Source organism: Ictalurus punctatus, chromosome 14 (assembly GCF_001660625.3).
Source record: "Ictalurus punctatus breed USDA103 chromosome 14, Coco_2.0, whole genome shotgun sequence".
Lineage (NCBI taxonomy): Eukaryota > Metazoa > Chordata > Actinopteri > Siluriformes > Ictaluridae > Ictalurus > Ictalurus punctatus.
Window position 1 is genome coordinate 20,758,989 of NC_030429.2, and position 14,573 is coordinate 20,773,561.

The following is a 14,573-nucleotide window of genomic DNA, read 5'->3' on the forward strand; positions in this document are numbered from 1 at the left end:
ATATATATATATATATATATATATATATATATATATATATATATATATATATATATAAAATGTATAGAGTTTGCGCTTATGTCTATACATATTTATACATCTTGTATATACTCCTTATATATCCCTGTATTGTTCTCCTTACTATCTCTTAACTCTTCTTTCTTTTGTTTTTGTCTTTTTTTTGACTGCTGCTATGACACCCTAATTTCTCCATCTGGGGATTAATGAAGTATTATCCTATTTTATCTTAGTTGTTTTGGCAGTGCGGGCAAGTGCCAAGTCCTGCTGGAAAAGGAAATCAGCATCTCCATAAAGCATGTCAGCAGATGGAAGCATGAAGTGCTCTAAAATCTCCTGGTAGATGCTGCATCGACTATCGACTTTAGAAAACACAGTGGACCAAAACCAGCAGATGACATGGCACCTCAAATCATCACTGACTGTGGAAACTTCACACGGGACTTCAAGCAACTTGGATTCTGTCTCTCTCCACTCTTCCTCCAGACTCTGGGACCTTGATTTCCAAATGAAATGCGACACTTACTTTCATCTGGAAAGAGGACTTTGGACCACTGAGCAACAGTGTCTTTAGTAAAAAAATGTGTTTTGAGTTAATTAGCTGATTAGAGCTCTTCTCAGGTTGACATTGCTGTATTTTAAATTCTTTATTCTAATATTTTTGAGATACTGCATTTTTCCAGTTTCTCATTTCCATGAGCTTTAATCATCAAGATTAAAACAAACAAAAAAAAGTCTTGAAATATTTCACTTTATGACAACACTTTACAAGACAACACTAAATAAACTATAACCAGAAAGTATCCTGAGAGCATACCCATTTTGCTTTTCTAACATTTATGGCTTTAGCTGATCCCCAAACTCTAGCGGTCAACAGACCAATAAAGCACTTGTATAAAAATCTGCAAAGGAAGGGATAGCTTGACAAAAGCTAGATGATGAACTTGTGTCTGTGACCATTATATCTGTACCTGAAATAGCATGTAGGCATCTTTAGCACTTGGTCTGAGGGTGCTCACAGACCTGCGGTTACTGTTAGCTTGAATAACGGGAGGCTGCTCTGCCATGCCTGATGGGAAAGACAATAAGTGTAATGAACACAGAGTTACAGGGAGCAACCTGGGAACTTAAAGACATACACACAAAAAAAAAATCACATCCTTTAATAAAATTAATATAATTATATACTTCAGGTCAGATTTTGTAAATAAAGTGTTTTATACAGAAACTTGCAATAAAAAAAAAACGAACAAATACAACAAAAAAACATGAATGCATGGGGCAACTGGTACAAACAGCTTATTGTTTTCAGAAAAGAATGGGATTAAAGCATTCCGAAATCACTGTACATTTATGCATAATAGAGCATATCGACGCATAGCTGATAAAAATGCCTCTTATTGTCAGTGTCGAATGTGAAGGTCAAGGACCACGAGATGACAAATCTCTTGATGGTGATATTACTGACATTTAAGAAAACTATCATCTCATGTATATCTTTGTGCTTCATTTCAATTAATAAGGACTTCTGTCTAATTTTCGTTAAATTGCTAAAAACCTGGGAGCTGATAGACCAGTGCCCCTCAAGTCAGCAGAAGAATATACGTGTTATACCAACAAAGGGCTCAGATTCAAGTCTATTAGAGTCTACAAAATGTTTAGAAAAGAAGACTGCATATGTATTTGTTGGTCTAAGACCGCCATTCAGCTTCCGAACTAGTACCAACAGCAAGGTTATCACCTCGTACCCTCACATAGGAAGCCTATAAATGGCCCTTGCTAGGACACGCTTGTCCTCTGGGAATTTGTTTTAGTCAATCCCAGTAACTCAGGAGGCTTGGTTGTCCTCTGAGCAGCTGTAGAACCACATTTACACATGTAGGGTTGCAAGAGTATGAGAATTTCATGACACGATAACCGTCACAGAAAAGATCATGGTTTCACGTTATGCTTACACAATTATTATTATCATCATCATCATTTGAAGGAATGAAAACAGAAGGGTTTTTTTGGTTGAACAAATGCTTTATTATAATTTTAAACCATTTTTTAAAATGGAACGTGTGTAAAAAAGTCTCCTTTTTGAAAATAAATCAAATAAATAAGAAATCTCCCATTCGAACAAAATTAATTAGCCGTGAAAAAAGGAGCAGGACCTGCTGTGGCATTGTTTGGAATGATTTTCGGTGAAAAAGAACGAAAACAGACAATATTGAGTCTAATATGCAAGTCACTTAATATTAACTTATTGTTCACATGTTAGCATAGCATGTAATACATAACATGTAATACTACATTTTTCAAGTAGTATTAGTTTAATATGCTATGCTAACTTATTGTTCACATGTTGGCATAGCATATTAAACTAATACTACATGAAAAATAACATCAGCTGTGTGATCTTTTAAAATAATGTCCTTTGATTATTAACATGTACTGTACAGCGCAGCCAGACTGCTCCTGTCTGTTCCATTAACACACAAGAATTTGGGAATATCGCATAAAAAACGCTGGATGGAAACACCAGATATGAATAAAATCTCCAAAAAGCACACAAAAAACATGATTTTTTTTTATTTGATAAGAAGACAGGCGCATAAACTAAGCACCTGTGGTGTTTGGCCCCCAATAATAATAATAAATAATAATAATAATAACAATAATAATAATAATAATAATAATAATAATAATAATAATAAGACATGGTCAATTCTACACGCTACTAGACCTGTCGTAAATGTGCCTACATTTTTGGAATGCAATTTACACTCATCCGACCGAGTGTCTTATGCTTTGCAAACTGGCATATCGGTTTCTGTACTTACATTCCTGTGTGTTGCAGGATTTACAAGTAAAACTTCATCATACTGCCTGTACCACTTGTGAGAGAGTCGGCCTCTTTTTACAGGCACTGATCTCGGCCCTGAGGCTTCTACGTCTGCCCGTGCAGCCATTATGCGTTCCCTATTATCAGGTTGCAGCTTCAGTGCGCTCTTCAAGGTGCACAAGAGCTCTTGAATTAAACTGGTACACTATGGAATAGCCCAGCGTCTTGCTTGTATTAAACGGATTAAGCATTTGTTCAGTTGTGTTGGGTGGAGGATCCTGCTTTAGTTTTGCCAAGGCAGCCGTAACTACATCCTTTACATCATACCGTGCCATATTTCTTTCTTACGCTCTGGTTGTCAGAACGTTATAATGGCTGGCCATCGGCAGTCCTCTCAGAGATGGGCCTCAACATTAAAGAATTAGATGAAACCACTGAAAGTACATCAACTTCCTCACAGGCTTGACTCTTCACTACATTGTTACATTGCTGCTAACAATCCATGGCTCACTACCACTTCCCCATGTCTATTCCAATGCAGTAAAAGCATAAAAACATTACACCTTCTCAAATACCTTTGAATTTTTCATCCTCCGCGACCATCCTTTCAAACACCACGGTGACGACCTGCCTGACTGTAGCTGCTGCCGTGTTGTTGGTGATGTTGTCTTTAGTGAAGTGAAGACGGAAGCACAGCACGATGGCCTGGAAAAGAACAGGAAACAATACACATGTCTCTAGAAGAGCTCTAGAATACAGTCCCTGGTATGCTAGAAAACAATTTTCTTTGATTGCTAAAAGGTCAGTTAAAACAGGTGTGCTTCATGTGAATCAGGTGTGAATTCCAAAATGGGTAACTGGACGCACTGCCCATGTTGAGTGTGATGCCAAAACACACCAATTTCTTCACGTTGCAACATGTACCATCAAAGGAAATCAAGTTATACTATCAGAACTTCATATCAGCTTCACTTGTAAGAAGTGTAAACAGAAAGAAAAAAACAGTAATACAGGGTTTTGGAGACATCCAAACAACTTTAATTGTAACTGGACAGAATGTCTGATTCACAGTCAATACAGACTTATAAAACATAAATACAAATATATATTGACTTTACAACACAATTGGTCAGTACTGATTCTTTTAAAATAGAGGTGTACAAAATGTAATAAACTATGAAGGACTCAATCATGTTACATGTCCTACATGACAGTATTTTGGTAACACACTGACTCTTGATTATGTTAAGGGTGTTGCGTGTTTTATATGGGTGGTACCTTTGAGAGGACTTCATCGTGCACTACTGTGTTGGTGGTAAGCAGTACTAGAACGGTTTGTAGGAGCTTTAATTCCTCTAGGCCATTCTCCATCAGCTGCCACAACATATTAATAATGTTTCCTGCTGCTGCCTGAAAAGACACACATTCAGAGTATTTCACACGGGAGTTGAGGTAGATGTGGATGGTACACGACTTCCAAGCACCATCAAATATATTTACTGACCCTATATGCCATGATGATGTGATAAATGAGGAAAGTATCAGTTTAGACTGGGTATTCAATGTTTTTAACTTTCATGTTACTGAAAAAAAATCTTAAACTGCTCTATAAAGGGCTTCCATGTGGTGCAACAGAAAAGCATTTGTCCTATCGTCAGGAAAGCTCGATGACGTCATAGCCATCTGTGGCCAGGAGTCCAAGAGAGCAAAACTGACCATGCTCTCTAAGTGGAAAGGATGGCATCAGACCCACGCTAGCCAATTGTGAGTGTCTCATTTGTGAGGAACATTTGTGAGTGTCTCATTTGTGAGGAACATTAGTGACTGTGTTTGGCTGCCCTGTGAGGTAGCATGAGCAGCAGGTGGATGCACACATCTTACAGCACAAAAGAATGGCTGAAACGGAAAAGTTGGAAGTGTTTTAAACTGGCATGCAATGAGTTCAGACCTAAATCCCATTGAAAACCCTTGGAGAGAGCTGAAATCTGCCATTGCAAAAAAGGACTCCTGCAAACTTAAAAGCGCTTGAACGCATAGCAGTGGAAGAGTGGCAGAAAATACCAGCAGATATTTGCAAGAAGCTTCTAGATGGCTACAAGAAACTTTTAGAGGATGTACTTGCTGCCAAAGGTTCTGCAACCAAATATTAGTAAAGGTTGCCAATAATTGTGTCCAGCGTACATTTTTGTCTGTATTTTTTATTTCACTATATGAAAGCCTTTTTGTTGTTGTTGTTCAATAACCTTGGACATGTTATTAAAATTTCCACATTATGCTAAATTGGTTCATTTGCATTTATTAATATAAGACATTCTAAATTCTGCACTTACAATTCAGGGGTGCCAATAAATTCTAACCAGGACTGTATACACACACACAGTACTGTGCAAAAGTTTCAGGCACCCTATTTTTTTTAGTACAAACTTTGTTACAGATTTTTATTTTATGACTTCTACATTTTCGAGTCAGCACAAAAACATTTTGGATTCTCAAACATTAGTTTTTCTAGCACAAAATTAAATGCTACAGAAGAAAGATTTGTATGTCAGTAAAGAAAGCAGCATATTGTGTAAGAGACCACTTTTCAGACAAAAAAACATAATGAAGGCTGCTGGATTCTGCTGCAAAAATAAGAAGCAAGTGCTACAGTCAACGTCTCCCGAAGAACCGTGGCTGGTTCTGCAAGATGCTCAATAACACTTACAGCTCATTTACTAATTCTACCTGAGACTACTTTTATATATTTTTTTATTTTATTTTTTTAAAGCAAAGAGTCATCACACTAAATACTGGCTTTGTTTCATTTATTACTATTTACTGCTCTTTATAGTATTTTTTTAATGGAGAAATATTTAATGTCATTATTTTTGAAGGCATCTTGGCTCTACAGCATTTCTTTGCATGTGCCTAAAACTTTTACACAGCATTATGTGTGTGTGTGTATATATATATATATTTATACACACACACACACACATATACATACACACACACACACACACACACACATACATATATATATATATATATATATATATATATATATATATATATATATATATATATATATATATATATATATATACACACATAGCTCCAGATTTGCTATACTGTTAAATAATATATGTTTATTTGCACAGACAAGTCCAAATAACTTTCCGTTCTACCTTTGACAAAGTCTGTCAAAGTTTTTGCGGTTCAACTCATTTCAGCTATGTGAGGTGAGCTTTGCCTTTTACGGAACTTTGTGGACGTTACCAAATGCAAAGCAGCTGTGCCCTGTATAAGTGATTGGCATTCATTAACAAATACATGCGTGCATGAAGTACATCAGCATTTCCTACAGTTTTGCAAATCTTTCATTTATCTTATGTGAACACTAACACACAGCGTTGACACTCATGTCAACTTTATGCATAGTCTATTGTTCTAGTTGGTTTCTCCGTTTGCAAAAGAAGCAATTCGATGTTTCTTTCAGGCAAAACAGCAAATAAGTTAATAATATGCATTCAATGAATTAATTCTGGCTTAAAGAGCAGAAGAAATACTCAAAAAGAAAAACTGAGAAAATGGACAGAAAAAAATATTACTGATTTGATCCATGCTTATAAGAGGCTTGTAAATTTATATTGACATTGACAGGGCAAATGTTAGCAGCAGAACTATACTGTTCAAATGAAATAAAAGCAGCTAAGAGAAGCTTGCAGCAATATCATACGTTTATCATAAAATATATTATTTCAGACCAATTATTATGTATTTATCTACATTTGACAATTAGCCACAGAAAAGTGTGACTGGGACAATGTACATATATGTACATATACATACAGTATCTCACAAAAGTGAGTACACCCCTCACATTTTTGTAAATATTTGATGATATCTTTTAATGTGACAACACTGAAGAAATGACACTTTGCTACAATGTAAAGTAGTGAGTGTACAGCTTGTGTAACAGTGTAAATTTGCTGTCCCCTCAAAATAACTCAACACACAGCCATTAATGTCTAAACAAAGACAACTAAATTAATGTCTAAACTGGCAACAAAAGTGAGTACACCCCTAAGTGAAAATATCCAAAGTGTCAATATTTTGTGTGGCCACCATTATTTTCCAGCACTGCCTTAACCCTCTTGGGCATGGAGTTCACCAGAGCTTCACAGGTTGCCACTGGAGTCCTCTTCCACTCCTCCATGACGACATCATGGAGCTGGTGAATGTTAGAGACCTTGTGCTCCTCCACCTTACGTTTGAGGATGCCCCACAGATGCTCAATAGGGTTTATGTCTGGAGACATGCTTGGCCAGTCCATCACCTTCATCCTCAGCTTCTTTAGCACGGCAGTGGTCTTCTTGGAGGTGTATTTGGGGTCGTTATCATGCTGGAATACTGCCCTGCGGCCCAGTCTCCGAAGGGAGGGGATCATGCTCTGCTTCAGTATGTCACAGTACATGTTGGCATTCATGGTTCCCTCAATGAACTGTAGCTCCCCAGTGCCGGCAGCACTCATGCAGCCCCAGACCATGACACTCCCACCACCATGCTTGACTGTAGGCAAGACACGCTTGTCTTTGTACTCCTCACCTGGTTGCCGCCACACACACTTGACACCATCTGAACCACATAAGTTTATCTTGGTCTCATCAGACCACAGGACATGGTTCCAGTAATCCATGTCCGTAGTCTGCTTGCCTTCAGCAAACTGTCTGCGGGCTTTCTTGTGCATCATCTTTAGAAGAGACTTCCTTCTGGGACGACAGCCATGCAGAGCAATTTGATGCAGTGTGCGGTGTAAGGTCTGAGCACTGACAGGCTGACCCCCCACCCCTTCAACCTCTGCAGCAATGCTGGCAGCACTCATATGTCTGTCTCCCAAAGACAACAGTATGGATTTGACACTGAGCACGTGCATTCAGCTTCTTTAGTCAACCAAGGCGAAGCCTGTTCAGAGTGGAACCTGTCCTGTTAAACCGCTGTATGGTCTTGGCCACCGTGCTGCAGCTCAGTGTCAGGGTCTTAGCAATCTTCTTATAGTCTTGGCAATCTTCTTATAGCCTAGGCCACCTTTATGTAGAGCAACAATTCTTTTTTTCAGATCCTCAGAGAGTTCTTTGCCATGAGGTGCCATGTTGAACTTCCAGTGACCAGTATGAGGGAGTGCGAGAGCGATGACACCAAATTTATCACACCTGCTCCCCATTCACACCTGAGACCTTGTAACACTAACAAGTCACATGACACCCGGGAGGGAAAATGGCTAATTGGGCTCAATTTGGACATTTTCACTTAGGGGTGTACTCACTTTTGTTGCCAGCGGTTTAGACATTAATGTCTGTGTGTTGAGTTATTTTGAGGGGACGGCAAATTTACACTGTTACACAAGCTGTACACTCACTACTTTACATTGTAGCAAAGTGTCATTTCTTCAGTGTTGTCACATGAAAAGATATCATCAAATATTTACAAAAATGTGAGGGGTGTACTCACTTTTGTGAGATACTGTATATACATACATATAAAATTAGAAAACCGATGTATAATTTTGGGGGAAAATTAAATAAATAAATACAATAAATCATTCTAATTTAAATGTTAACATTCTGAAAATGTTCAAAAAATGTAAAAATCAGAAGTTATCTATTTAAAAAAAAAAAATAATCGAAATAAAAAAGTTAATCAAGATGCATCACGATAGATAAAGAATCGAGCCTCTTGGCATCCCAAAATGAAATCTAATCGATATGTATAGAGATTCACGTCCCGTTCTGCTTTCTAACAGAAGGCTAGACACCCTCGCAAAAACATATATGAAAATAGTAGTTAGAAGTGAGGAGTTTCAGGTGTGGCCTTTCTCCCAAACTTGAGTTGAGCTATTAAGCTTAATTGTCTTTTATTTTAAGGATCTCTGACTGAACAAAGTGTTCTAGATACTAAACACTAGCATATTTTAGAAAAAAGTTAGGGTTTGGCCTGAGAGTTGAGAACCATGACATCAGCTCATGCAGAGAGTAAGGCTTATTCATTCCCTCATGGTCAAAACATATCTTTGTGCTGGTCTGTCGGACACAAACACACTCATTTAACTGACTCTGCTGAGACAGAGCTGCAAAACAGACCTGGTAGATGTATAGTTTTAGAGGCTATGTAGAGGGACTGTAGGCTATAAACGAAGAACTGGAGAAAACAACTGCGTGTATTTTTAAAATCCTGTATTTACCGCAATAGTGATTTATAAGTCTTTATAAGTCTGCTGCACAAAACACCTTAAGGCTGTCGTTTTTTATAAATTTATTTGTTTTGCTTTCAAAGATTTCTAGAGATTTTCCAAAATTCAGCGTGTGGAACCTAGAAGTACGCTTCAGTGTTGATTATTCAATAAAACATCTTCAAAACACAACAAACATCACCTGAAGTTCAGCACCAAATAGGTTTGTGGGACTGTGTGTACGCCAACGCCCTACCGTGCCCCCTAGCTATCGCTGATTTATGATAGTATCGCCTCTGATCGGAGCGGGCGTGGCCAGGCAAACCCCCCCCAAAAATGTGTATCATGTTCACGTGACATCAATACAGTGGAAAAATACCAGAAACTAGTTACGAGTAAGCTGTAGCTGCAATCGTAGCATTGGCGTTTAAAATTTCAAAACTGAAGTCGGGACTGTAAACAAACCTGGCAAGTTAGTAGCAGTAACTAAGCGCATTATAAAATTTAAATTAAATTCTAGAAACTACACGTGCATGAGCTCTGTAGTGAACAGCAGCAGAGATACGTATTGAATTCCGTCACAGTAAAGTCGCTCTGATAAACAACACACCGTTTTAATTCACTCATTTAAATCTCCATGCATGTTTCGAGAGAAAAATATATTTGTGGCTTTATCTGTTTGTGAGCTCTGACAAGTAAAACTAAAACACATCGAATAAAGATGTCTTGTTGCTCTTCTCTGAAGTCAGACAGCAGGTTATTAACGTTTATATAGCATAGTCATTTATAGGATTTATCGTACGATAAACAGACATGACCTCGATCGTTTTTGCTGACTTCGATATCGCCCGTTGTGTTTGCATGCGTATTAACCCGCTAGTAAAGCACTTCAGTTTACCCCTGCCCATTCAGTGTTTGGCTTCAGCTCACGCAGCTTAAGCAGGTCAATCCCCGACGTTATTGATTACGACTGGATTATGTGAAACAGTAGAACTATCCTTTGTTTCTTTACATAAGAATGAAGGTCTCCAATATTTTAGCCGTTCGCGCTGCTTCTGTCCTCTCGTCTGCTCTAGGGCTGTCAAATTAACATTCGGACTTCGAACAGTCGTCGCATTTAAGATAAACACGCACATTCAAATGCAAAAACTGTGCATTCAAGTTCAAGAGATGTAGCAAGCACTAGCAGCGATTTCAATTTAAACATACTGTTCTAATGACATTAACTGTGCACTAACAAAGGATAGTTCTACTGTTTCACATAATCCAGTCATAATCAATAACGTCGGGGATTGACCTGCTTAAGCTGCGTGAGCTGAAGCCAAACACTGAATGGACAGGGGTAAACTGAAGTGCTTTACTAGCGGGTTAATTAACGAACTCACCCAAACGCATCCTAAACACATGAGATTAATCAGACATTTACACAACAGAAACCTAATATTACAAATATTACTTCTGCACAAAATGACCATAATGCGCACGTGAACTTGAACTGAAAAAAGGCGCAAGGTAGAATGCTACGTCGCGTTGAATACGCTCTTTACGTAATGACAATGAAGAACTACGGCATAAAGTATTCTGAATATTACAGTCCATGTAATGTTAATCACTGATTAGAGCTCTAAGCTTCGTTCATTTTTTTATTTATTTATTTCAAAAAAGGGACAGTGTACATTAATCGACGTTCATAAATGTAAATGTACCCAAGTTAACCCGAAGGCTAATTTTCGTTTTTGGTGCTTTCTCACAATGGGGAAATATATAGTGCTAAATTGACTTTATTGGCGTGTAAGATTATTATAAATATGCATTACCACAGTATACCTTCAAATAGAGTTTATGAGCCTAATGAAATAAACTTTCGCGTGTGTGGGTCTGGTTTAAAATGAGCACTTATTGAAGTGTCGCCGGTTATAACGCTTCAGTGAGCTTTTAACTTTTAATCGATCTCAGTACGCCACTGGCTCACACTTACAAACATGCAGGCACTTTGTGTTTAACCACAAAGACGTGGTGTAAAAACAACCTGTTACAGAACAGCCTTTCTGCCATACAGCTGCTTTATAGCTTCTATCGCCTAATAATTAACATAGTATAGTGTCTTTCTGTTGGTGAACCCCAACACGGCAGATTACGGCAGAGCATCGAGTAGTCGGTGAACACATGGGTTCGACAACAGGAATAATAGACCACTAGAGGTACTCTTTAAATACTTTATGACATGTATAAACCCCTGCTAGACGTCGTGCATGTGTATGAGAGAGCGGTGTGAGGCAGTGCCTACCTCTGACACCACCTCATGCGACATGAGTCTCTGAATGGCAGCGAGACACAGCTGGGTGATTTTGGGCTCTTTGGTTCCACAGCCCATCAGGAACGGCTGTACCACCTCAGAGCTATTCTCTTTCAGAGCTGAGGAGAGACAACAACAGCAAATTAAACAAAAAACAAAGTTCCTGCATCTTTCTCGGGCAATCTTCTTTAAGAGAAACACAAACAACTGTACAGATAGATCAATGACGAGTACAAGACATAACATTTTTTGATAATTCAGGTGTCTAAGCAGCACCAATAAATATCCCTGGAGTGATCTCTTACAAGATTATCAGCACTAAAGAACAAACATACCACATGCAAAGCCTGCTTATAAATGAATGGGGCTAGGAGTTAAAATATTATCATCTCACTTCCAAAAACACTTAAAATAATGAGCGTATTTACCAGCAAGGATGTCCGTGTTTCTTGCAGCTATCGTCTTAATCTTAACAATGCCAGATTCTGCAGCCTGCAAACAAAATAAACAGAGTTTCACGTTTCAAAATACATCTTTCTCTCAGTGAGCGCTTACAGGTATAACAATAGAGGGATCATCATTTAGCCTTGATTAGTTTGTTCGTTCTGCAGCAGGGGGTCTCCAGTTTACCGAACCCGCTGAGAAGTTGACACGGGTGTTTGATCATGGAAAACGCTAAATCGTGTAGTTATGTGGCCGCCGAAAGCGCTGATTATATGAGGAGAAACCTGCTCTTTCCTCAGATCGACTGCTGCGCAATAAGAGAAGTGCATTACGGCCTACACACAAATGTAACCGTCTACACTACATCATGCAAATTACCTTTATCTGCTAACAGAGGTCTTTTAGAGCACCACAGCCTGCTACATCATATGCCTAATCAACATTTAAATTCACACGTAGAAAAGACCTGTAATGAGGAACATCCTTTAAGTGGGGGTCTAAAGTTTCTCTCAAGTGATGCGTATTTTTATATCTGCAGTTAATGTTAAGGAAAGGGGAATAATTTCCAATTTTATTGAAGCTGTGGTTAGGAGGTCATATACTTTATGTGATATGTCATCATATATTTAACAATCAAGAACATACCTATCTGTAGATGAACTCTTAGGTAGCACAGTCTCCAGTCTGTTTTTTGTCAGAAACACCTAGTTTCTGGTTACCATGGCACAGGCTCATCATGAGGTCTAAACCGTTTGTATAACATCTACGTTATTATTGTTTTTGTCAGAACAATATTGCTAACTTTGTCGTTAATTCCACTTATAAACTCCCTACAAACTCCCTTTCCCTTCTGATGACATGATATTTTTCTACTGGCGCAAACACAAAATGTCTACGCAGCCCAATGCTGTGCTCACTATGGATTTCTTTTTTCATATCTGCATAAACTTAAACTACTTACTCAGCCAAATTCTTTATTACTTCTCAGTCTGTGAGTGTGTGAAAGAGAGTGTGTGTGAGAGGGACTGAAAGTGAATGTTGATTGCTGTTCTAATAATGCAAAGGACAAAGCAACTCCTACAAGGTGCTTTCGTTGAAATGTTTCCTCACGGACTTCGTGTGGATGTACACTATATAGCCAAAAGTTTGTGGACAGATGACCATCATATCCAAATGTGCTTTTTGGACATCCCATTCGAGATTTATAATAAGCTCCACTCTTCTGGGAAGGTTTTCCACTAGCTTTTGGAGCGTGGCTGTGGGGATTTGTGTTCATTCGGCTACAAGAGCGTTAGTGATGATGGGTGAGGAGGTCTGGGGTGCAGTCGGTGTTCCAGTTCATCCCAAAAGTGCACAGTAGGGCAGTGGTCAGGGCTCTGTGCAGGACACTCGAGTTCTTCCACTCCAATCTTGGCAAACCATGTCTTCATGGAGCTCGCCTTGTACACAGGGGCATTGTCATTGTCAACTTTGTGGTAACATTTTAGGGAAAAAACGTATATGGATGTGATTCCGCAAACATTCTGCAATATAGTGAAAGAAATATTCGAATAGTGATTGCAGTGTTCAAATTCCAATTCTTAAAATGATTAGCAGTGTATTCAAACTGCCATTCAATTATCCATACGCATACGCAAAAGAAAATGTTAAATTGCCCAACTACACACCGCAGAGGCACGTCTCAAGGTCTTGATTCGCTTAGCAAGCAGAAGAATACATAAGAATGTAATTTAAGGAAGTTAAACATCAGCTGGGGTGATTCAGTCATTCAGAAAACTTAAGGCTTGAAAAATGCGAGTTTATATGTCTCACTGTTTGTTTAAGCCTACGATGTAGTTTACAAAATACCAGCATTCAAATGGTAAAGTGGAATACCTTCTCACATGGACAGTTCAACCACACAGTACATTAAATAGTCAGATAGCAAACTTTCATTCATTGCTAGCTTGACTCTACAAAACAAGCAAACTTTGGGACTTCATTTTCAAAATGTCCAATTCACTGTCCCAACACAACCGAATCATTAATACACTTAAAGGAACATCTCAAACGTCTGTTTCTTAACCAGTCTTTCCAGAGTTTCTTTTTTTTTTTTTTACCCACTTTCAATGATGGGCAGTGGGAGTCAAATATGCCTGACCTCTTGAAATGCCAGTTACTTAGCAACAAACCATAACTGATTCGCAGTACTACAAGCACATGATGACTTGAAACTAATCTTCATTATGCGTTTTCATATACGAGTTAAGAACTAAAAGTAAAGTACTGAAGTTAAGTTGACATGTATCGTTTGAATTCACACAGGGCTTAATGCTCGCGATGATGAGATTTTCACGTTTTCTATTATATGAAGTTCCGCAGGTTTTCCTCGAAGGAGTCTCGGTTGGATGAGCACTGTAACAGTCACTGTGCAAGGCAAAGTTTCCCAGCACAGGAAAGTCTACAGGACAGGGGAGTTTATGCTTTTCTGTTTTTTTTTATTTTTTTGTAATACGACAGGCTGCATTTATTTTTTTTTGAGAGCGAGAGAGTTTTTGGTAGGTAGGAGGAAACTGGAGAACTCTGAGCAAACCCATGTGGACATGGGGAGAACATGCAAAACTTTGCACAGACAGAAACCCGAGCCTGGGGACCCAGGAACTCTAAGTAGGCATCCTGTGTTTATTGGGTTTACTTTTGATTTCTTTTCAAAACGTGCAAGGTGCTCAATTACACTGTTGTCCAGCTCACTGGAGAGCATGATAACAGTGCGGGAGAAGCACTTTTATAGCGGCACGTAT

At 38.5% G+C, this 14,573-nt stretch overlaps 1 protein-coding gene across 1 annotated transcript in view; it reads right to left on the minus strand.

Moving 5' to 3' along the window:
* Nucleotides 1-14,573, minus strand: part of mon2 (MON2 homolog, regulator of endosome-to-Golgi trafficking) — a 44,578-nt gene that overhangs the window by 23,736 nt on the left and 6,269 nt on the right. Inside the window, exons 2-6 of the mRNA XM_017485689.3 lie at nucleotides 11,778-11,841; nucleotides 11,341-11,468; nucleotides 4,124-4,255; nucleotides 3,421-3,550; nucleotides 990-1,087 (exon numbers count right to left, since the gene is read on the minus strand). Of these exons, the coding sequence (XP_017341178.2) occupies nucleotides 990-1,087; nucleotides 3,421-3,550; nucleotides 4,124-4,255; nucleotides 11,341-11,468; nucleotides 11,778-11,841 (552 nt within the window). The remainder of the gene's footprint in view (nucleotides 1-989; nucleotides 1,088-3,420; nucleotides 3,551-4,123; nucleotides 4,256-11,340; nucleotides 11,469-11,777; nucleotides 11,842-14,573) is intronic.